Genomic DNA, 25,274 nt, shown 5'->3' on the forward strand with positions numbered 1-25,274 from the left:
ATAATTTAACTCATACAAAATTCTGACCAGTTATGAAGATTTGACAGTGACTTCTACTCTATCACCTTGTTTCTTGCTTGTCATGGACCTGAGTCCTGGATCCTCCAGGGTATACTTATGGTTTGCAACACAGGCATTCCACACAGGTTGTGCTTTCTTGAACTTGCTCATTCACACTTTCTCCGACCCTTTCTTATACAAACTCTTCTTTCCTTCCTCATTCTATTCTTCCTCTCAAGATCCGGCCTCCAGGGGTGCCTGTATGGCTCAGTGGGTTAAGCAGCCGCCTTCAGCTCAGGTTCTGATCTTAGGGTCCTGGGATTGAGTCCTGCATCAGGGAGTCTGCTTCTCCTTCTGTCTGCTGCTCCCCCTGCTTGTGTACTTGCTCTCCCTCTGGCTCTCCATCAAATAAGTAAATTAAAAAAAAAAAAAAAAAAAAAAGATCTTGCCTCCAACATGGTTTGTTAGTCATATTCTGCTCCGTCCAATGTCACTGTGAAATAAGGAGCTTTGGATCCTGCAGGTGGAGTGGCTTGAGGGTCCAGCTTTCTTGGTGGACTAGTTTCTGGGAGTCACATGTAAGAATAAATGAATGAATGAAAAGAATTCTATACTACACTACTTCAAAGGTATGCATTCTACTGGTATAGCTCCTATGTCATATTAGTCTAAAAGAATATTTGAATCACATTATAAATCATCTACTTTTGTTATTTTAGCTTTGGAAGACACCTGCCATTAGGAATAGAAATAAATAGAACTCATCTTTCTACATGTGTATTTATTTAATGACTTGTTAAGAAAAAAATGTTTTGTCAAAACAGAATCCTTTTATAGACAAATCAATAATGTGATTTAGGAATATAAGAAAATTCTTATAAATATAATCAGTTATAATTTCAATCTTGTGGTTTCATGTGAAATAGATGAATTTCTCAAAGTATTGGACTTTATCATATATTAGAGTCAATTCAGGGAGCAGATCTCATAATAACTTTTTGTATTATATCCTGTTGTTGTCAGAAGTTGGTTTAAAACATATTCAAGCTATAGAATAATAATCTTATAACTAGATACCTGGCAAGAATAAATAAAAATTATTTTAAGGGTCCCTGGGTGGCTCAGTTAGTTAAGCGTCTGCCTTCAGCTCAATCAGACATGATTCCAGGGTCCTGGGATCGAGTCCCACATCAGGAAGTCTGCTTCTCCCTCTCCTCTGCAGCTCTCCCTGCTTGTGTGCTCACTCTATCTCTCTCTCTTTGTCAATTAAATAAATAACATCTTTCAAAAAATATGTAAAAATAAGAGTCTTGCAAAGAACATGATACATCAAGCAATTAATACATATTAAGAAGCATCTACTACGTTTGTGGTAGGCTCTTAATCCCTGTGGTAGTTTAAATAAGAGATATGATTCCTGGTCTTGAAAAATAACCCTTTAAGGGCACCAAAACCTACAAATTCTACATAATTTATCAAACCACGTATCTTTAGTAGCAGAGTGATTGAGAATAATATCAAGTAAGAGAGTGTTTATTTTATTTAGGGACAGCTCCAAAAATTTAGCAGTCTCCAGGGATCACTTTAAAAGACATTGTATCTCCTGAATCAGAAGCAGGAGAATCAAAATCAGAAATCTATAGACCTGGATGAAATGTGAACAATTAATCAACATGACATCAACATGGCTGAGAAAAAAAATGTGTTAAAAGGAGAAGAGTGAGAGGTAAAATTTAGAAAAGGGGAAGTGGTGAGTGTCAGGGTTTTTTATGAGAGAAGCCCACCTAACTATCTCATTTCAAAAGGACATATCTGTAGTAAAGACTGTTGTATCAGAATCTCAGAGCACATGTGTGTTAAGATCATGGAATTAATTCCCTTCATACTGGTTCCATGCTTTTGGAAACAACTCTTGATTTAACATTAGTGTTTCCATATTATATGACCATACAGAGAAAACATGTTATGTAAAAATAACCCTTCTTTTATTTTGATAATTAAATCTCTATTTAAATTAATAACTTAGTATTCAATTTAGTGATTCTATCTCTCTGAGTTAGAACAATCTGAATTTTCCGTTTTATCCTGTGTCTGTTTTCTACTTGTCTATTTCATCTAAGTTGTTGAATTTGTTAGCATGAGGTGGTTTGTAGTAGTCTCTTAACTTTTGTCTGTAGGATCTGTAGTAATAATCTTTTTCATCCCTGAAACTGATGATTTGTGCTCTCTTTTTATCTTGATCTGTCTAGTGAAGGGGTTAAACAATTTATTGATATTTTCCAAGCATCAAATTTTAGCTTTGTTCACTCATTCTCTTTTTGTTTCTTTACCTCTTTTCTATTTCATGGATTTCTGCTGTTATATTTATTATTTCCTTTCTTCTATTTATTCTGGATTTGTTTTGCTTAATTTCTAAATTTGTAAGGCAGAACATTATTACTTTTAGACAACTCTTCTTTTGTAATATAAGCAGTTAACATTATAACTTTCCTTCATAGCACTGTTTTCACTGCATCTAACAAATTCTGACATGCTAAAATTTTATTATTATTCAGCTTGAAATATTTTATAGTTTCCCTTATAATTTTGACTATTATTATTATTATTGTTGTTGAGGCACAAGTAAACCATGTGGCCTGCTCCCAAAGCAACATTTTGGTAGTTAAATTTATTGATGTCATAGATAGCATTGGCACAGATTTCTAAACATATCATATTGAAGGAAGGATAGGAGGAGGTTAGATCATGTCCAAATATAGTAATTTTATTTTTTGGTTCCAGTCCTGAGGCTAATTTGATGACCTTGCAGTTAAAGGCAAATTAAAATATCTTGAAAATAATATAACTTTGTGAATATCAATTTTAAATCAATGGAATTCTGTTTGTTGGAAGTTAAAATATCCATATGGATTTAGAACAAGAATGGCTTGTGTTTCATAGACAGGAGGATTCGGAATGGTAGGAATAATGGATAATGCTTTTTCTCTAAATTCTTGATTATCCTGAATAATCCTCAACTTGTGCTCTCTTTAATGGCAATACTCCCCAAATTACTACTTTCTTCTTTTCTTCTTCTTGTACTTTTTTTTACTCTTCATGTTTAAAGAAAAGAGAGAACAAGAAAATGATATAGTCTGACATCCATACTCTTTCACAACCTTTCACAGTAAACCTCTTCAATTTTAATACACCTCCATAAATTTTCCATTCCAGCCCCTTCAGTCTACCTCCCTTTTCATTGACTTGAATATTATTACCTCCTCTCCCCATCCTTTTTCCTATGAAGGCCTTAGTGATTATTCCTTTTCCTTAATTATATGACTTATTCAAATCTTTTTTCACTTAGCTATTATGTCCATTTTTACCTTTATATAACACATATTATGTATTATGTATTTTTGTTATTAATAACTGTTATGTAATATATGTATCCTGTTATTTAATATATGTATCCTTCCGTATTTTACCCAGACTTATTTGCATACTCAGTATCAAGGCACACTTAAAAGTTTAATAAATGTTTCATAAGGTTACAGATGATACTAAGAATGATGGATTGCAAATCATCTTTGAGAAGTTGTGGTTCATATATCACTTACTTTCTTTTATTTTATAGGTACATTTAGAGAAGAACAGAAATGCACATACCGAGCCCTGATACAAGGCTACATTTGCAAACAGACTGACCAAGTGATCTTAATTCTTGACAATGCTGATGCCACCTGGGCCATGAGGAAGTTATATCCAGTTGTATCCATTACTCGTGATTTTGTTGACACATTTAGTGGTGTAAATTTCAATACTCCATGTTCTGCTTCAGGACCTGTATCTACTTTCTATTCCATTTTACCCACCAGAGAAATCACCAAGGTTTGCTTTGTGGAACAGCCTCCCCAAGTGTTGCGTTTTTTTCTTTTGGGGAACAAAAGTGCCTCTAAGCTTCTCTTGGCTATATTCTACCATGAATTCCAGAGCCCCCGTGTTTTCATAGGGGAGAGTTTCATTCCACCCATTCTGGTTCAATCGACTTCCTCATTGCTGGATGAGTCTGTTGGTTCTAACTACTTTAGCATCTTGGATAACCTCTTATATGTTGTCCTACAAGGACCAGAGCCCATTGAAATACGCTCAGGGGTCTCCATTCATTTGGCCCTCACTGTGACATTTTCAGTACTAGAAAAGGGCTGGGATATCATTATCCTTGAAAGACTAATGGACTTCTTGCAAGTTCGCCAAGACCAAATCAGATTTATTTATGAGATGTCTGGCAATGAAGCAAACTTAAAGGCCATTGCTGACAGTAAAGCAAAGAGAAAGCGCAATTGCCCAATTGTGAGTTGTGCCAGTCATTACAGAGTTGGTCAACGTAAACCTCTCATGATGGAAATGAGCTCATACAGTGTTCCACCAACCACTGTGGAAACTGTCTCAAAAGTGATAGTCATCGAAATTGGTGATCTGCCAACAATAAGGAGCACTGGACTGATTTCATATTTATCAAGTAACAAATTACAGAATTTGGCTCACCAGATTATCACTGCTCAGCAGACTGGAGTACTAGAGAATGTTCTGAATATGACTATTGGGGCCTTACTGGTAACTCAGTCAAAGGGAGTCACTGGCTATGGGTGAGTACTAATTATAATATCATCTAAACAAGGGTTGATTTCTTGAGAGCATATTACAAATGTCAGCTGACTTCCATTGAATCATATAACCTATCTGTTTCTTAAGATAAGAATAAAAACTTAGAAAGTCACTTAGAGTCTTAAATTATTAACGTTTTTTTAAATTAAATCTATATTCTTCATGACTATTCTATATCTTGGATGGTTGAAGGTGTTATATTTTGGTACCTTAAGGTGAAAAGCATGTAGGAACGAATTTTTCCAAAGCAGTTTGTTTTCAGTTCATTTGTCCATTCTTTTATTCGTGTAATAAATTTAAGTAGTAGGCTTTGCTAAGGTGAAACAGATATGATCTTTGCCTTAAGGAACAGAAACACAATGTATCACATGCTGAAAGGTGAGTACTGAGGAGGATGATAATAATTCTTCCTATGGGAACTTGGGAGTGGACTTATGTTTAGGAAAATTTTGGAGGGATAACTAGTCATTTACTAGGGTAACACAATTACTCTCATTGGGTTTTATTTAGCCTAGGATTATAAAACCCTTAAGAGGATGCCTTTGTCAAATTGTATGAGGCAGGAATATACCTGTTGTCAACTATGTTTATGGCAGAGACCTGTGTAAGATCTGTAACATCCTTTGTTCTATGTTATTCTGACTGTGAATGCTTATGTTTTGGAGTCCTTCACCAGATTTTTATTCAATAGACATTTCAGAATTAAATTTACCTGAATGTTTTTCTGAGCCTAGTAAATGGAGAAGCATGAGAAGTACACAATAAGGGAAGGCAAGTGTAAATTACTCTCAATTTTATAGATTGTGTTAGCTAAAGGATAAATTGACCAGCCCAAGTTCATCTATGGTTGTCTCTCATAAGGTGCAGACTATAAGTCCCAAGATCCAATTTTTATCAGATGCCAAGGAACCAAAAATGATAGCCTAGTCTAAGAGACAAGATTAACTTGTTATAATACTTAAAGAACATATATAAAACCAACCATCTCACAGATGAACACTGCTTGTAATAAAGTACTCAAGGTGGGCAGCATAGCTGTTCCTTATAAAGTTGTCACTGCTACTGGAAAATAAGCTCAAACCCATGTGCATTTTCAATTGATACTGGGTCCCTGAAATAGGTAAAATTATTTAGATTCTGAGATATATTATTCAATGAAATTTTTAGAATATTCATATTTTTTTAGATTATTCTAATGTTACTGCTTTTTCATCTTATTGGTGGTAGTACTAATAAATAAATAATTGATATTTAATGGATATTAGTTACTTCTGGTTACCATCTTCTATGGATATGGGATTTGCTATAAAATGAGAGTAAAAATAAAAAGACACACCTTCACATCATTAGGCATATTTAACTAGTACATTGATTTCCTTTTTAAACACAGAGCAATATATCCAAATGAAAGCTTAGCTAGTGTTTTTGTATCTTTTTTTGCCTGAATTACAACATAGATAGGTGTTCCTTTTCCTAACAGTACATTGACATGTATAGGAGATATGAAAAGAAAACTCAAGCAGTTTTGTTTTCCCTAAATTCTTATTGATTTGAGGGCTTTAGGAATTGTTATCTTAGAATTAAAAAGTACTATTTGTTACATGATTGCTCAGAACCTGTTGAATATTGGATTATTTTAGGGTGCCTGAGTGGCTCAGTTATTAAGAGTCTGCCTTCTGCTCAGGTCATGATCCCAGGGTCCTGGAATCGAGCCCCTCATAGGGCTCCTTGCTCAGCAGGAAGCCTGCTTTTCCCTCTCCCACTCCCCCTGCTTGTAGTCCCTCTCTTGCTGACTCTCTCTCTCTCCATCAAATAAATATAAAATAAAATTTTTTAAAAATCTTGGATATTTTTATCAACCACCAAACTGTCACCATGTTATTGATGTCATTAGGCAATAATGCATCATCATACAAGAATCAAGAACCTGAAACAAATGATGCCAATGCACCTTAGCTTATATTTAAATATCTTTATTCTTTACCCCAATAGCATTTAGATCCCACTGAGTTCTTATAAATAATATTATATGCATGGCTTACTAGAGAGAAAAAGGGCCAATCCATTGCTAAATATTATTTAGATTTTACTGAGCTTTTTCTAATAGGTCATCATTCCCAAATAACTGATTTTTGTGTTGCATATAAAAAAAAGACTCCATGAATATGTAGCCTTTATGTAGAAGGAGAGAAGAGTCAAAGAGTAGAAGCAATAGAGGTATAGCAGAGGAAACCCAGCAAAAAGAGTGGGTCCGCACCAGTTTAGGTACACACATATCTGTGGGGGTAGCACTCCATTATGAAGAGGCGACACAGCTTCAGAGAGGAGGTCACCTTTATGGCCCACCATCCATCATTGCCATCATGTTTTCACTTTCGACTCAGATATCTCTGATTTAATGTGAAGCTGCCAAACATGTATATTATAACATCGATTTTTCTGTTGGAATGTGTTCTATTCCCCCATCTCTCTCTGTCCCTCTCATATTTTAAGAGAGATTTCAAACATAAGACAAAAAGTAAATCTTCTGAAGATAAGGAAAGCTGCTTCTTAAGTACATCTGAATAAATCTCTGCAGAATGAGAAATGCCTTGTCCTAAGGGATAGAATGAAAATTAGCAAGGTTTCCCATGGTCCAAAGAATTGCACAATATGCTAAGCAGCCCTGGAGCCCTGCGCAGGCCTGGGGCCAGCCCTGTTTCTTTCAACTTTGATCAGTGTCAGTTGGGGCTTCCATTGAACCCAGTGCAGAGCCATTGACAAGCTAATGAACTGACCTTGACACAGCGCAATCAGCCCCAGGATGCAGGCCTTTTCAGTGAAAACTACCAAGGATGTTCCTGAGAGATTCACTTGTGTTAATATAATGGGTTTGCATGTGTTTCAACAAACTGAGGCCATATTGGGCATTTACTTTTTAAGGGGCATACTACCAGCTTTCCAAAAGTTATTAACTTCTTTAATGGGGGTCCAGGTAGAAATGGAGTTCTCTCTACTTTTTAATTAAATAATGCAAAGTGAATTGGCCTCTCCTGGTCTTTATCCTCTTTGAGAGACATGTGGATTTAAATTCGGTCTGCTAGGCTAAGTCAATTCCATGAACCTGTTTTCCATCTTCCAAAACTTCCTTGACCTCTGTTGTCAATACTTCTCTCTTCTCCTGCCTTCTTAACATCTTTGTTTACACCATTTTTATTTATTTGTATTCTTTTAAGTAATTTCAGTGGAGTAGGGGACACAGAGATAAACATAATTTCAATCTGCCCTTTTTAAACCGGACATTCTGCACAGGAGTCTTATTTCTATATTCTGTCTTTTATCTGGAATCCTGGTAGGACATATTTTGTATTGCTTACCTTTGTTTCAGTAGGAACTTGATTTTTGCTCTCTTAAATTTTTTTTTTTTTTTTTTGTCAGAAAGAGAGAGAGAAAGCACACAAGCAGGCAGAGAGACAGGCAGAGGTGGAATGAGAGGCAGAGAGAGAGGCAGGCTCCCCGCCGAGCAAGGAGCCTGATGCGGGACTTGATCTCAGGACCCCGGGATCATGACCTGAGCCGAAAGCAGCGGCTTAACCTACTGAGCCACCCAGGCGTCCCTGCTCTCTTAAATTTTTTTCCTTCCTTTCTCTTCTCTCCCTTTCCCCTGCTTCACTATAAACAAAATTTTAAAAATACCTTTAAATAAATTAAATGTATCTGAATCTTTTATGGACATTTAAATGTTGAAACGCCAAAGCTCTTTATGGTTGGCACAATTTTTAAAAGGGCCTCCCAAAGATGGGCTGCCCTAGTCCCAGGAATCTGTGAATATGGTCTCTTAGCACTTCATTAAATACAGTACGTTCTGTGGCATGGTTGACCCAAAGACAGACTCTCCAAGATTATCAAGTTTGGTCCAAATAATAACGTGAGCCCTTAAAAGATGAGAGCTTCCTCCTGCTCTGGCAGAAGAGGAACACAGAGAGATTCAAGGTGTGAGAGGCTTGATGTGTCACTGTTTTTAAGATGGAAGAGATCACATGGAAAAAAAAAAAAAAAAAACAGGTGGAATAAATAGAGAATGGACCTTGGCTGATGGCCAGTGAGGAAACATGGACCTCCATTCTATAGCCACAAAGAAATAAATTCCACCCACAATCTGAGTGAGTTTAGAAGTGGATTCTCCCTGAGATCTTCTAGCAGTATACCTAGCCAAGCCCGTCTGGACACTTGATCCACAACCCCCAAAATAATAAATTGTATTATTTTAAGCCACTAAATTTGTATTCGTTTGTTACACAGCAATAAAAATCTAATATGCTGTCTCAAATTAGGTTCTCTGTTAATGACATTGCCAGGATCCTTAGCTCCTGAAAACAGATCTAGTGAGGGTGAGCAAGACACTGTAGGAGGGCCTGTGTGTTCTTGAGCCCATCACCTTAGTATAGAGAGGAGAGCTAGCTGAGACCATTGGTGAGACTAACAACAAACAGCCAACTGACAGTCTCCTTTAACATCTTCTGCATATCCCTAGGCACCTGCTCTCCATACCCTTAGGCACTTGCTCTCTAGGACACAGCTGTAGGAGTATACAGGAACAGAATCTCCTACCAACATGTGAGGACATTCTTCCCAAGACTGGAAGAATGTTCTTTCTGGAAGAGATTTCTGTATAACCAGCTTGTCTCTTTCCGCCTTCATGGCAAAACCACTGACCTGCCATTGAAGAATGTTTCTGTGCCACTTCTTTTTGGTACAATACAAATTTGTTGCTTTGTTGTTAGGTGAATGGCAAAATTGTCATAATGGTATTTCATATATCTGGCTTTGTGGGAAAATGAGATGCTCTGCTTAGTCAAAATTTCCATTTAGTTAAACACTGTTGCTTTTATCACTACATTTTAAATGCGTTCATCCCTTAAACTGAAAACAAACAAACAAAAAAACCACAACATATTATCCAGACTTATTAAACAGGAAATAATGTAAACCATTCTCATTTTTATTGATGATTCATGGTCATCATTAAAATTATCATTTATTTCACAGTCCTGTTTCTGCAGTGATACCTTTAGGGATCATGGCTCCAGATCACTAAGTCCTTGATTCTACTTCTGCAGGTTATGTTTCTCTGCTATTTTCCTTATAAACAAGATGTTAATTGTAATCCATTGCTGCAGCTGACATATCTGCATCTAGCCGGTCCCCATTCACATTCACATAGAGTTCTAATTCCAAAATTGAACCCTGCTACCTCAAAACCAAGTAGTTAAGGTCTCTGTATGGATGGTGAAGTTGTAGGTAAATATAATAAGGACTCGTACAAACTCACATTTCAATGTCTTGGATTTTGCAAGCAGTCATTGAACAGCTATTATGTCCAAAAAATTATATGGCTCCTATGAAAATCTAGAGATTTAAAAATTAATGAATAGAGAAAACAAACATTTGCACAAATATTTAACAAGAATATATTATATTAAATCTAATCCTATATATAATTACAAAGTAATTAATTCAGTATGAACCTGCTTCACCATTAGTCTAGTTTTTCATAAAATTGACTTCAGTTATATTCACTTTAGTATATTTTTGTCTTTATAATAATTATTAGGTTAATGCTTCAACTTACATTATATTCCCAAGAGTGGCCTAAACCCACTGTCATGCACAATAAATGATCATTAAATATTTGTTGCAAACAGTGAAAATGTAACCTGTTTGGCTTCTCTGCTGTTCTGATACTCCTGTGTAGCCAATATCGTGTATTAGATCTCTTCCATCAAATAAATCTTGGATCTGCATTTCCCGGCCACTGTGTGACTGCTACAGCACCCTAATGCAAACAGGACATTTTGAATAGTTCATCTCTAATCCTAAAGAATGTATTCAGAGTTTCCATTATCCCAGATAAGACAGTCATGATAAATTTATTATAAAATATTATTTTAAATGAGTTTCCATCTAAAATATTTAGGTTTTAACCATTGAGTTGACCTTGTTGGAAGACGTGCCAGACTTATTCTCTGCCCATTTCTCTGCCTATTCACTACAACCTACACCTAGGGTGGCTCAAGCCTCAATTCAAAATGAATAATTTCAAAGAACCACAGAGTTTAATAATAAGTATTAAAGCAGAGCAAGAAGCATACCAAATGAGGAGTATACCAGAACTTGAAGCTAGCCAGGCCAAGATAGGTAGTGGCTTTCCAGAGGCAGGTAAAGACCTAAGAGCAGAGGAAGTACATGGTGGTACTGATTTGTCATCATATTGCTACAGTAACATGTACTGGGTTCTTACAGTGTGTTGGGTTTGGAAACACTTCGTTATTGTGCCATAAGGAAATCATCTGATCACAAGACATTTCTTCCCTCTTCTCTCCCTAGGAGTTGACAGCAGCTAAAGGCATCTGGCTAAGTTTAATAGGGAGCATAAGGACTGGAAAATATAAGTAAAATGGTATGTGTATACTCTGAGAGATAGCCAGGAAAATCATTCTTGTCTTACCAACTATATGGGGTGGGGGGATGTGTGAGAAGAGGGGACTGTGTTCCCGAGGGACAGAGGTCATGGTGTTTTGTTTATCTCTGCACAGTCACAGTACCTAGAACATTTGTCCAGAGTAGAAGGGTTAATGTGTTTGTTAAACTGAGTTGACTGGAGAACTTACTTTCTTCTTCTAGGGTATGAAATCTTGCAAACTTCTTTGGAATTCAAGCCCCCTCGTGGCTCATTAAGCTTCTGCCCTATCTAGCCTGGTTAAAACAGGGCTGATTGAAAATGCAGGACCCCTGAAACATTTAATCAAAACATGGGGCACTCTCACAGGAACCTGAGTGAGTCCCTTTGAGGAGGCAAAGGTTGAAGAAGGAACAAGGAAGGATCTCTAATGCCCCTACCTTCAGCCCACCCCCCTGGGTCTTGCCCAGAGCCAGCTTTCAGTAGGCTTTATTTCTTTGTTTGCTAGGTTTGCCATGCAAATAGAAATAATCCTGTCCTCTGCAGAGTAAGTGTTTCAGGATCTGGCAGATTGAAAAGCAAGAATTGGCATGAACAGTGGTGATCTCTGAACTGGAAAAATGTCTGCATTCTCTTGTTGTTTGTTGTTATTGTTGTTGTTTTTGTTGTTGTTTTTTAGCTTATGCTTAAGCATTAAAGGGGAAAAAAAATTCTTTCACATACCCAATTGGGTATTGGAAGCCGTTAAATAGTGGTTAAAACTGGGAGGGTTGGAGGGAACTTTCCTCCCCCATTCTTTAAAGTTTGGCTGTAGGTCCTTCTGCCCGCAGGCTACAGTCACATTAGCAGTTGGAAATTGGATAACGACAGCACAATGACAAATCCAGGTTGCTTGCAATAAGTTGCTAATCCCTTTGCTTTAATATCGGAGCAGCATATAATGATGTTTGGACATCACTCCAGTTTACTGACGACCCCACTGGGGCCAGCAATAGAACCTTACAACTGTCTAACAAGACGTCAGGTGACTCCCGTCGTCACAGCAACGGACACTGGAATCTAATCTTCCCTCCATCCCTTCTAGCACCCAATAACGCCTAGATTATATAAGTGGCCCATCATTGCTTGGTAACTTGAATCAATTAACGTTAATTCGCACAATGCTATGATGTATTGTGATCACTTTCATTTCAGGGAAGGGGGAGAAATTGCTATAAGTCACCTAAAATGAGGTTGTCTGTGGTGCTGAGGTATTAATTGGGTGTCCATATTAAATGCAAAAGGAGCCCCATTGTGAAAGGAAAGTGGATGAGTGACTCTCTTGGCTGCTATTGACCTATCAGAAGAAGACAGTGCCCTTTTCCTTTGCTTTTATCTATTACAGTTTTCCCTATTGCGTGTCAAGTTGATGTATTATAAAAAATTCATTTGGTGACCTTTCACCCCCTTAGCAGATTAAACAATTTCACTTCGATGGCATCATTAACAGGACCCTGCATTTAATGATGATTTCTCTAAAAGGCCACGGAGATTCGATTTTAAGCTAACAGATTTATTGCACTATTATAACATATCGTAAAAAACTGTACCACCTACGGTCAGGTTTTAGGATAGAAACTGCTTAAGAGTTTATGTGGAGCTTAAAGTGGTATTACCTTGGGATATGCTGTAGCAGCAAGTCTCTGACCTCCAGTGAGATGCTGTTTACATTTAATAAGAGATGTTTGCTCACAATAAACTTTAAAGTGTGTCAGGGACGGGCCTTTCAGCCAGCGCCTTTTCAGGCAGTTGGCTCCCATGTCTTCGTCTCTGGACATCAATGTGCTTATGTCAGGATCTCCACTGGAGTTTTTGGCTTCCCTAAGCCCATTGCTAGCCTGCACCCCACCCCACATCAGAAAGCGTTTAAGAAATGAGTTAGGGGGGAAATAGGATCCAGTAGCAATGTTAGAATTCTCCAATAACTGGGGCCATTGGAAGAATAGAATTAATAGCATGGCTTTAAAAAAATCTGATTTAAATTGTTCCCCTTAAGAAAAAAAAAAGGAGAAAAAAGAAAGGCTTTTTTCACTCAGGCTAAGCAAACTAATAAATGATGATTAGGCTGCTGTATGCTGAATTCCCAGTGAGTGATTCTAGAGCAGAGGTCCTGCCGTGGCCCATAGACGACCAAAGGGGATTCTTAAGACCGCATCTTCCCACCCTGTCTCCATTTCCCAGGATTCTCTGAGGAGTGAGAGAGAAAGTGCTCCCTACAGAAACTTCATAATTCGTGATCCATAGCCTCTGCTCTGCTACTTTTTCCTCTTTTTAGGAATAATTGTCGTCTTTGCCTGATATACACCTTCCATGCCAAATAAATATTTTATCCTTTTCTCCTTAGATGAGAGAGGAAAAAACAACCAGTTGGGGGGATAACGTAGTTGACTTATGAGTATTTAATTGGGACAGGGTAAGCTACTTTTTTTTTTTTTTTAACTCAATACCTTGTTAGAACTGACCTAAGATGTTTTGAGAGTAAGTCAACAATGGGTGCTCTATACTAGAGTAATACATGAGATATGTGATGTCTGTATATTTCCATGTAATTGCTAAAAATCTATTGCCTGACTGTGATGTATAACATATGATATGCTTAATAAGACAGTAGATATAGGGGCACCTGGGTGGCTCAGTGGGTTAAAGCCTCTGCCTTCGGCTCAGATCATGATCCCAGAGTCCTGGGATCGAGCCCCGCATCGAGCTCTCTGCTCAGCAGGGAGCCTGCTTCCTCCTCTCTCTGCCTGCTTCTCTGCCTGCTTGTGATCTCTGTCTGTCAAATAAATGAATAAAATCTTAAAAAAAAAAAAAGACAGTAGATATATAACCCGTGTGTTCTTTAATAAAGCTAGGTTGCTCATAAAATACACCAAAGCTTTGGGAAAAAAGAGGTTTTGAGGGATAATGAACCATTTATTTTATTTTGTATTTATTGTATTTTATTGCTAAGTGACATCAGCAATTAATGTGCTTGAAAGAGGAGAGAAACAATATAGCTCATTGGTTAACTGCTCTATTTTTTTTTTTTTTTTAAGATTTTACTTATTCATTTCACAGACAGAGATCACAAGTAGGCAGAGAGGCAGGCAGAGAGAGGGTAGGAATCAGGCTCCCTGAAGATCAGAAAGCCCGAATCGGGGCTCGATGCGGGGCTCGATTCCAGGACCCTGGGACCATGACCTGAGCCGAAGGCAGGGGCTTTAACCCACTGAGCCACCCAGGCGCCCCTGGTTAACTGCTCTAGACCTTGATCATACACTTAACCATTTGTCACACCTTTGGCAAGTTAACTTAAGCCCTTTGGGGTCTCAGTTTCTTCAAGTTTAAGTTCAAGTTTAAGAAGTACATTAAATCACAGTGTCATTTTAAAGATTCAATGGGTTTACATGTGGAAAGCTTAGAATAGTACCTGGTACATAGTAAGTGCTCAGCATATATGAATTTTAAGTTATTATTCACCCTAAGGGCTTCATTCAATTAAAATAGATTAATCAATCAATTCCATAGTTACGTAGCCTATTCATTGCAAGCACACTGTGGAGAATGTAAATACGGAAGGGTTGTTGTGAGGGTTACGTGAGCTATTCTATGTAAAAGAGTGTTTTTGCCCGAATTGCTCTTAGGCATCTCTTCCAGTTCTTTTCGGTGACATCATCTTGGTACCACAGAATCACGCATCCTCGAAGTCTTTATCCCATAAAAATTGGAAAACATCACAAATCAGAGCCTTTTGGCGGAGAGCTGGTTTACGAGCAGATTAGTGGACATATCTGCACCTTCTAAATATTTTAGTCTGATACTGCATTTTTGGGGTGGATATTAATGAATGGTGATAAAAATCTAAGTTCATAATTTGTGCTTCTTCCCCTCCTCCTGCATACCCAGTCCATCCTTTACCAATGCTAAGCAAACATAAAAAATGAACATTTAATTATTCTTGAGTTGTAAGGTCATATTTTCTATATACCACATTACGAAGTTTCTAGAAACAATAGCAAATGGAAATATTTTCACTGGGTAAATAATGCACTTTAGAAATTGTTCCTGCCATGATAGCTGTAACCTTATGGATGTATTCTCTTTTTTGTCAACACATGCCAGAAATACAAGCAGTTTTAAAACTGAGAACTTGATATATATCCGGCCGTATGCTCTCTCGGTCCTGGTCCAGCCTTCAGATGGAGAAGTGGGAAAAGAGCTTACAGTACAACCACGGCTCATTTTTCTGGATAAGCAGGTAACTGGTTCGTGGGAACAGTGCCTATTGAGAGCTGGGAGCATGTCGTGTCTGGTACACGTCACACATATACCGAGTAGCCCCCAAGTACTATCAGCTGCACTGAGAACCTCTACAGATTTTGTCATCTGCCGTCCACCTCACAGCTGACTTCCTTCCACTTTCATGAGTGCCCAGAATTTGACCAAGAGTAAAAACAAAAGTCTAATGCTTTTCCTCAGCAACTCCTTAAAGCGGGTTTCTTGTATCTTCTGGAAATCTAGCCTTTCCAAAGAAGTCATTTCGTATGCTAATGAAAGAATGTCTGCTATCACATCTGCATTACAGTTTTATGTTATTGTAAATGATTTCTCTTATATGTGGTTGTCAATCATCAATGAAGGCGTCTGTGCTTAATTCTGATTTTAGTGTCCATGCCCTCTGATTCTACTTTACCTTTTCTGTATTTACTCAAGTCATGGGGGGAAGGAAGGGAAATATGGCAGTTAAATCAGCTTTCTATTCTTTATCATAAAAATACACCCCTGACATGTTTGTGCGTGGAGGAAGTCTGTAACATTGAGGTCCACACTTAGAAACCTGGCCCTTCTGAGGGAATCTGGCAGTCGGCTGGGTCTTGCTTCTTTTTCTCAAGCATGGCTTCCTTGTGAATCTTCAACATGTAATGCCACTCTTCTCTTCTGTAAAGTTAGCTTTCCTTTCTCCTCTTCATTAACCTGCCTCAACTTCTCCTGCAATAATCTCCATTCTCTTTTCTCGATGAGCTAATTTTGATATATTTTAACACAAGAGAGAAAATATTCATCACTTTCCTTCCTTTGCCTGTCTCTACTGAGTTGTGTTTCATAAGAGTCTGATTTCTTTTCTGTTTTAGATAACTTCACAAAAATTCTCTTCTCAATCCAACTCCTCCCATCCTGTTTTTTCTATTTCCAGAATCGGAGAATAGAGTCCTTGGGCACCCCCTCAGAGCCTTGGGTCATTTCTGTTTCCCTGGAAGGGACATCAGATTCAGTGTTGAAAGGTAGGTCCTTGTGACATTCAGACACCTGTCACTACAACATCTGCAAGAAAATGTTTGTAGCCATTAGAATTCCTAGCAAGGTTGGTAATAGTGTCTTGGGTAATTTGGAAGAAATCTCCTTTATCCCCAGTCTACAATGCCATATCTGTGAAAAGCAAGATTAGACTGGCAGTAAATACTTAAGGAGCCTCCTCCTCTTCTCTCCTTGCGTGATGAAGTAGCACTTTTGTCATAACCATATCCCCAATATGACATAAGAAAAAGGGCATGTCCCCCAAGACAAATGATTCTGGTACAGTATCATGGACTGGCCCAGGGAGCAAGGCACAGGTATGAGATGGTTCTTTTCTTTTCCCCCCCTTAAGATTTATTTATTTATCTGAGAGAAAGATAGACCGACAGATAGACAGAAGGGGCGTGAGGTGGGGGGGCAGTGAGAGAGGGAGAGAGAGATTCCAAGCTGACTCCCTGCTGAGTGCAAAGCCCACAGGGGGGGCTCAATCTTAGGGCCTTGAGAGCTGAAATCAAGAGCTGGGTGATTAACCAACTGAGCCACCCAGGCACCCCTATGATGTGGTTTCTATGGGGAAATAGAAACACTCTCAGGGTTATGAATTAAAAATACAATGGCAAATGCAAAGCACATGGTCCAGAGCAGGTCCTCAGAGTTTACTTTCCCCTCTCCACCTTTCTTTGTCCTCTGTTGCCTTCCTGTTCAGTCCTAGTACCACTGTTAGTTTCATTTACTTTCCCTGAAGTTGTGCATATAAAATAAAAAAAAAACCAAAACAAAACACAATTGCATTCTTTGCCTGTATGAGTTTGACTATTTTAGATACTACATGTAAGTAGATTCATACTGTATTTGTCTTTCTGTGACTGGCTTATTTCACTTAGCATCGTGTCTTTAAGATTCACCTGTGTTGCATATTTCTGAATTTTCTTTATTTAGGATTGAATTGTATGCCATTGATGCACACTTTGCCTTTTTTAAATCTGTTCATCAGTCGACGAACATTTAGATTGTTTCCATGTCTTAAGTAGTATGAATAATACTGCAGTGAACATGGGGGTTTGGATACCTATTTGAGATCTTGATTTCAATTCTTTTGGATAAATACCCGGAAGTGGGCTTGCTGGATTATATAGTAATTCTATTTCTATTTTTGTGAGGAATCTCCATACCGTTTTCCATAGTGGCTGCACTATTTTGCATTCCCATCAGCAGTGTATGAGAGTTCCAGTTTCTCCACGTCATCACTAACACTTACTTTCTTTCTTCCTTCCTTTCTCTCTCTTTCTCTTTTTTATAATAGCCATCCTAATAGGTGTGAGGTTATATTTCATTGTAGTTTTTAGTCTGCATTTTCCTGATGATTAGTGATGTTGAGCATCTTTTCATATACTATAGTTGTTGGCCATTTGTAGGTTTTCTTTGGAGAAATGTTTGATTGAATCTTTAGCTTATTTTTTTAAATCAGGTTATTAGCTTTTTTATCCTATTGAGATGTAGGAGTTTCTTACATATTTTAGAAATTAACACCTTATGAGATATATAGCTTGTGAATATTTTCTCCCATTTTGTAAGTTGCCTTTTCACCCTGTTGATTATTTGCTTTGCTGCACAGAAGCTTTTTAGTTTGATATAATCCTACTTGTCTAACTTTGCTTTACATGTCCACAGTACCCAAAGAAATCTACAGATTAAGTGCAATCTCTATCAAAATCCTAATAGCATTTCTTATAGAAATAGAGAAAACAACTCTAAAATTTATATGGAACCACAACAGATCCTGAAAAGCCAAAGCAATCTTGAAAAAGAAAAACAAAATTGAAAGCATCACACTTTGTGGTTTCAAAGTATATTACAAAACTACAAAAATTAAAACAGTATGGTACTTGCCTAAAGACAAAGGTATAGACCAACTGAACAGAATAAAGAGCCTAGAAATAAATCCACACATACATGGCCAACTGATATTCAACAAGGGAGCCAAGAACACACAATGGGGAAAGGATACAGACTTTTTAGCAAATAGTTTTGAGGAACTAGATATCCACCTGGAAAAGAATGAAATTGGAGCATTATTTTACACCTTACAGAAAAAGTAACTCAAAATGGATCAAAATCTCAAACATAAGACCTGAATCTATAAAACCCCTAGAAGAAAAGCAAGTTTCTTGACCTTGGTCGTGGCAATGATTTCACCATGGACGTCAAATGACACCAATGGCATTAAACACACAGGCAACCATTAGAAGCAAGGTAAAGGATATATTGTTAACTCTTTTAAAAAATCAGCTTATCAGATTTCTATGTACTTCATGAATTGGTTAGGACATTTCTGTTGGTTTTGGGTTGTTGTAAATGAATCATCTACCAGTTCAAAATATCAGCCTATCCATAAAGTAACTGGATTCCAAAAATAAGCCATGACTTTACTGTTATTTCTTGCTTTACCCTGGCTGTGAGCCTAAGTGCCTTCACAGGGACTCTGTAAAATAGATGACATGCCAAATTGTATAGGAGTAAGACCATTGTAGAAATACTAAATCTTGCCATTCCTATTAGTTGCATTTATTTTTTGGCCTAAACTGTTAGTAACATCTGATATATAGCACCTGTCTCTCCTGGTGATATTGTCCTTTCGTTCTTTGTTACACATCTTTAAAAAAAGGGAAGATACACAATTTTGATGATAAAGTTTCCAAATTAGTGAATTATCACTCAAAACAGTTTTTAATGAATTAGCCCCAGAATTTGTTTTATATCCCTGTTTTATTTAGCTTATATATTTTGTTTTCCTGTAAAGGTACCCCTCATCAATTCCAGAAAACAGAATTAGTCCCTTCTGAAAATGTTCTTGAAATAAAATCTTTAATAAAAGGGTGAGGGGGCAGCTGGGTGGCTCAGTGGGTTAAGTCTCTGCCTTCAGCTCAGGTCATGATCTCAGGGTCCTGGGATCGAGCCCCCCAATCAGGCTCTCTTCCCAGCAGGGAGCCTGTTTCCCTCTCTCTCTCTGCCTCCCTTTCTGCCTGCTTGTGATCTCTGTCTGTCAAGTAAATAAATAAAATCTTTAAAAAAAATGTTCCTGAGGAGGCAATTGACATTTCATGATTAAATATTTCATAGCTTCAAAACCTTTACTGTTTCAGGCTTGTCTCACTCTCTTCCTTTCCTTTTAGAGCTATAAATTTGCCTGCTATCTCTTTCTAATTTGCCTTTCAACTATTGTGGCCTATAAATTCCCTACCCTATCTACTTACTTATCAATAAACTAAATCTTTTCAGCCTGTACACAAAAATGATTTTCCCAAACTTCCACAGTGTTGTTACTCTCCTGAGCACTCTGTCCACTTTCTGCTTGTACAATCCAATTTTAAAGGCCCAGGAAATGCTGCTTATTCTGTGAGACTCACCTCATAGACTCCATGTTTCCTATTCTTCCAGTCATAACAATGTATATTTTACTCACTTTGGTGAAAGTAACATCCATATCGCTGACTCCTATTTTTGTCTTCTTGGTCATTTCTTTACCAAAGCAGTTAAGCCTGAAACTCCTTAGGTTTAAAATTCCAAGGAAAGAGGACAGCCCAATGTGATGGGGATGTGCAAATTCGCAGAAACAAGCCACATCATTAAGAAAGTAAGATAACTGGGGCACCTGGGTGGCTCAGTGGGTTAAGCCTTTGCCTTCGGCTCAGATCATGATCTCAGGGTACTGGGATTGAGCCCCGCATCAGGCTCTCTGCTCAGCAGGGAGTCTGCCTCCCCGCCCCCCCCCGTCTCTCTGCCTGCCTCTCTGCCTACTTGTAATCTCCATCTGTCAAATAAATAAATAAAATCTTAAAAAAAAAAAAAGAAAGTAAGATAATTAAGCAAAGTTACCCAATGTTGGCCAGTAAAAACTAAACATTCAAAATTGTATTAGGAGGTAGTTTTAAACTGCCTGTTTTGATGATGTCATTCTGTCCATTATTCAATGCCATTTAGCTATTGCTGACATTTTGATATGAGATTCATAAGACAGAACAGTAATTTGTTTACTCTCTGACCTTAAGACAACAGTATCAAAAATATCAATTTTCAGCTTTTCTTCATATTTTAGTAATGTGTACATCAACTACCTCACCTGGAAACTGAAGCTCACCTACCCCTATCCTCTATTCCATATTATACCCATATTCCATATCTTATCCATACGCCAGACTTTACACACACTCATACCTATCTTTGTCCTTTCAGGCTGCTATAACAGAAAACCACAGGCAGAGTGGCTTGTAAACAAAGAAATTTATTTCTCTCTGTTCTGGAGAATAGGAAGTCCCAGATCAAAGTGCTGGCAAATTTGGCATCCAGAGAAGACAGGGTTCCTGATTCATAGATGGCCATCTTCTCACTAAGTCCTTACGTGGCAAAAGGGGCAAGAGAGCTTTTTGGAGTCTTTTTTTTTATAAAAAAAAGTCTTTTTTTATCACGAGTCACTCCACAAAAGTCCTACCTCCAAATCCCAGCTCACTGGAGATTAAGTTTCCACATTTGAATTTTGGAGGGACAAAAACATTCAGTCCATTACCCATACTCTATAACTTACTCTAAAACCCTAACCCTAACTCCATATTCCTTTTTTTAAAAATAGTGTGATAAAATACATATAGCATAAACTTGCTGTCATAACCATTTTTACATGTGCAGTTCAGTTACCTATATTCCTCCCTTATTCCTACATCATATTTTACCCATATTTTGTACCTTACTCATACTCTACACCTTGCTCATACTTCATGACTCACCATTCTTCATGTACTACCCATACCTACCACCTTACCCATGATCTCTGTTTTCCCCATCCATAGTACTTTCTTTTCTTTTAAGATTTTATATATTTATTTGACAGACAGAGATCACAAGTAGGCAGAGAGGCAGGCAGAGAGAGAGGGGGAGGCAGGCTCCCCGCTGAGCAGAGAGCCCGATGCGGGGCTCGATCCCAGGAGCCTGGGATCATGACCTGAGCCGAAGGCAGAGGCTTAACCCACTGAGCCACCCAGGCGCCCCATCCATAGTACTTTCTTCTGGACCATACCTTATTCAGACTCCATGCTTTACTTTGCTCCAGTCCTCACACCCTCCCCCAATCCTTCATTATTTATCTTTCAGTTATTCAAATATATCATCATTGACTAGCTTAGAATCATATTGTGACTATGCAAAATGAATGAAACCGTTTGCTATTTTATTTAATGAACCACATCATATTCAGCCTTCTGACTCATCTGGATTAGTATTATCAGAACTATTTTCCTTGGAAGATTTACTGAGGAAGCATAAGGAATGGGCTGGAGTCATTTCTATGCTCACATTTTTGTGTGTGTCATGAAGTAGGGAAAATGAGCTTGTGGCATTTTGTGTTTTTAGAATGTCCACATCACCAAAACAGCTTTTTTCATATGGCTCTTGGAACCATCATGAAATACTTCTTTTTAACTATAGAAAGAATAGAACCAAAACCATTTGGGATGGATGACCTAGCTTATTCTAAGTATTTCCCGGAGGAGAACAATAACAATGAAACCATATCTGTATGTCTAGTCTAAACCTTTTACACTTATCTCAGCAGATCCCCCTCAGTAAAAAAGCAGGTTATAATCAAATAACAAAAAAAGTAAATTTATGTACTGGAAGATAATTATTGAAGGGTCTTATAGACCCTTTCATATTTAATTACAGATCCTAGTTGTAGGAAAAATATGTACTTAATATTAAAAAAAATACAGTCTCAACATTAATGATATGCCAGTTTGCTAATATTGCCAGGGATGAGAAGGATAGTTGTGAGGGAGAATTGGGTATTTTGGAAACCATACACCCCAGAGAAACCCATTCAGGTAGCACTCACTGCTAAGTCACGTGGTCAATTTCAATCTTGCTTCAAGCCCAGCACCCCACCTCATCCCAAGTTCCCCCAGCCAAGTTCCCCCAGCTGTTTATACCAGCTTGATCAGGGAGCCTGTCGATGGCATTTGTATATTTTACAATTACCATTCTAGAGATATGATGAACCCTGGAGTAATATACTGTCCTTGACAGCAACTGCCTCAGCTTTTGGGCACATATGCTTCAAATCTGAGAATATCATAGATATATATGGGAATCTTTGTAGAGATCTCTGAGGCAAGCTGGTATTTAACACAAAAGCAAACCCATTTGGAGCTAAAACACTTTCCATTAGGCAGTTTGGCGGCTGTTCTACAAGCCAGACTCACTGTGCTCGACGGACACATTTCGATTAAATGCTGCTTTGTATTCCTCCAAAGATGGGAACAATAAGGACGTTTGTCAAAGGAAAAACTGCAGCAAACGATTTCATGTTGAACATCTGTACTCTGCGGTTCATTGTTTGCAAGAGTTTATTGACCATAATTTTGATGCATATAGGTTTTAAAGTGTATAAACTGCATTTATCTTGGGCGCCTATCATTTATTTGAGTCTTGGCTTATTTATTTCCATTTTTCTGGGCATTTTATTTATTTTGGGATGCTGAAGAGATGAAGGAAAAGATGCTTTTGAAAAAGAAGTTTTAGTTAGCTCTGCAAAATTGATGAGGAAAGACAGTGTTTCCAGAAAACGGATTAAGCAATTGAATTGAAAAATGTTAACACTAAGCATATTATAACTTTATGATACCTTTCAGCCTTAAAGATCTCAAACCAATTTATAAACTTTAAGACCACTCTCCCAACTCATTGTCCATCATATCAATCATCATGACATTTCCAGAGTGAACTGTAGCAGCTGTTAATTAGCAAAGTAATTTGAGGGTAGTGGAGTCAGAAGACTAATTAATGGTGTTGTGAATGTGATCCTGAGTTAAGTTGTCTTCTTTCACTTTAAAAATGGATGGCCTATTGTTAGAAGATGTAAACTTGCTTTTTTTTTTTTTTTGCATTTTATTCATGGGAACCATAGCCAAGGCAACCCAAGTTGCTAAATCAGCGTAGCCTTTATCAGTCATGATTTAATGCATAGCTGTGGTCCTGCTCTATTGGCCTAACTCTGCCACCACATAAACTACAGATCCCTTGAATAAAAGAGAGGCAGAGCCTAGAAACTGACCATCTATAAGATAGTAGATTTTCTTTCTTGGCAGACATTTAATAATGAAATAGTCAACATATTGGAGTAGTTAAGAATGTCAGCTTGGAAATCAGGCAGACGTGGGGCTAAAACCCCCACACCAAGTAATTTCACCTTTCATAAGGTTATATATTTCCTGTTGTACAGTTTATTTAAAATCATGTATCTAAGGCACAGCATCCAGCATGGCAAACTTTTAATTACTGTTACTATTATTCTTTCTTGGATTATTTGGTTCCACGATTTATCTAAGAAAAATCTGATGGATTTTATAATCTGTTTCATTAAATCTTTTTTTCCATTAGTGCCCAGTTGCCTCTTTACAGAGAAGCCTTGAAGAAACTGCCTTGAGTAGGTAACTAACAATTACGTTTTGTTTCTATGTTTGTTTGTAGGGTGTACTCAGGCAGAAAGTCAAGATGGTTATGTGAGCTTCTCCAAGTTGGCAGTTTTGATCTCTGGGTCAAATTGGCACTTTCTTTTTACTGTCACTTCCCCTCCAGGTAATATTAGCAGTTTGTGTTTTTACTATCTGTTTCTTAAAAAAAAAAAAAAAAAATAGCCCCTTCTCCTTTATAATGGCAATAGCCCCTATCATGAATAAGAAGTCATCACAGTTTAGAGAAAAAAATCACTTGGCTATATCATTAAGGTATGAGAAAGAAGAACTCATGTAGAAATTAAGTCCCTGGAGAATTCTGGTAAGCAAGAATCCAAATATACATTTTCTTCTAGTTGTTAAAATTTACTTTCAATGCTTTTTATTATTATTATTATTTATTCTTTCTCTGACATGTGGTGGCATTTGGTTGGATATTAATGAGAACATTTTAATTAGTAAAAAAAAGAGAGTCATGGGATATTAAGTATTGTGAAATTTTATATTTCAGTTCTGCCTTCCTCACACAGTGCCTCCCTCCAGCTCCATAACTACTCAAAGTCCTGGCACTTTAGAAGGACAGATATAAGGTGTCTGTAAATTGCTCATATGTTCCAACTCATCTTGAGGAAACTTTGAAAAAAGGTCTCCTTCCTTCTGCAACATTCTTGACAACTTTTGCTATATTAGAGGGTAATACTACTCAGTAAGTTTGGAGTAGATAGCATGTTAATTTAACTTCGAAGGAATCTATGCAAAATCCTCCTCTCCCATTTCCATGAAGGGTAGAGCCAGGTCTCCTCTTACCAAGGAGTGGTGAGAAAGGAGTGTTTGTTTGTTTGTTTGTTTGTTTTTGAGAGTGTAGTTTTTGACATCTGTTTTTTAAAATACTGAGCTCTCATAGAGACACCAGAAAAAGAAAAAAGAGATGTAATTCTTCCATTCATTATTGTGATTTACCAGAAAAAAATTCCTCCACTAACAGAGCATCTAAAAGAATTCTAAAAATGCTGACACCACATTTGAACTAAAGAAGTAGATATTTATAACCATTTATTAATTTGGGGCAGAAAATTAGTCTGATACTAAAGCCACACAACTGTGGAAAGCAGTTTGTACACGGATGTGATGATGCAAAGTTTTATAAAATGCATTTGAATAGGGCACCTGGGTGGCTCAGTTGGTTAAGCCACTGCCTTCGGTTCAGGTCATGATCCCAGAGTCCTAGGATTGAGTCCCGCATCAGGCTCCCTGCTTCCCAGGGAGTTTGCTTCTCCCTCTGACCTTCTCTCCTCTCATGCTCTCTCTCTCTCTTTCTCTCTCTCTCAAAGAAATAAATAAAATCTTAAAAAAAAAAAACATTCGAATAATCA

At 37.6% G+C, this 25,274-nt stretch overlaps 1 protein-coding gene across 1 annotated transcript in view; it reads left to right on the forward strand.

Annotated features, from left to right (window-relative positions):
• Nucleotides 1–25,274, forward strand: part of PKHD1 (PKHD1 ciliary IPT domain containing fibrocystin/polyductin) — a 443,932-nt gene that overhangs the window by 394,120 nt on the left and 24,538 nt on the right. Inside the window, exons 61-64 of the mRNA XM_032864542.1 lie at nucleotides 3,617–4,628; nucleotides 15,227–15,362; nucleotides 16,299–16,386; nucleotides 23,918–24,025. Coding sequence (XP_032720433.1) covers nucleotides 3,617–4,628; nucleotides 15,227–15,362; nucleotides 16,299–16,386; nucleotides 23,918–24,025 — 1,344 coding nt within the window. The remainder of the gene's footprint in view (nucleotides 1–3,616; nucleotides 4,629–15,226; nucleotides 15,363–16,298; nucleotides 16,387–23,917; nucleotides 24,026–25,274) is intronic.

The sequence above is a fragment of the Lontra canadensis genome, unplaced genomic scaffold, assembly GCF_010015895.1.
Source record: "Lontra canadensis isolate GAN:19392208 unplaced genomic scaffold, GSC_riverotter_1.0 scaffold27, whole genome shotgun sequence".
Lineage (NCBI taxonomy): Eukaryota > Metazoa > Chordata > Mammalia > Carnivora > Mustelidae > Lontra > Lontra canadensis.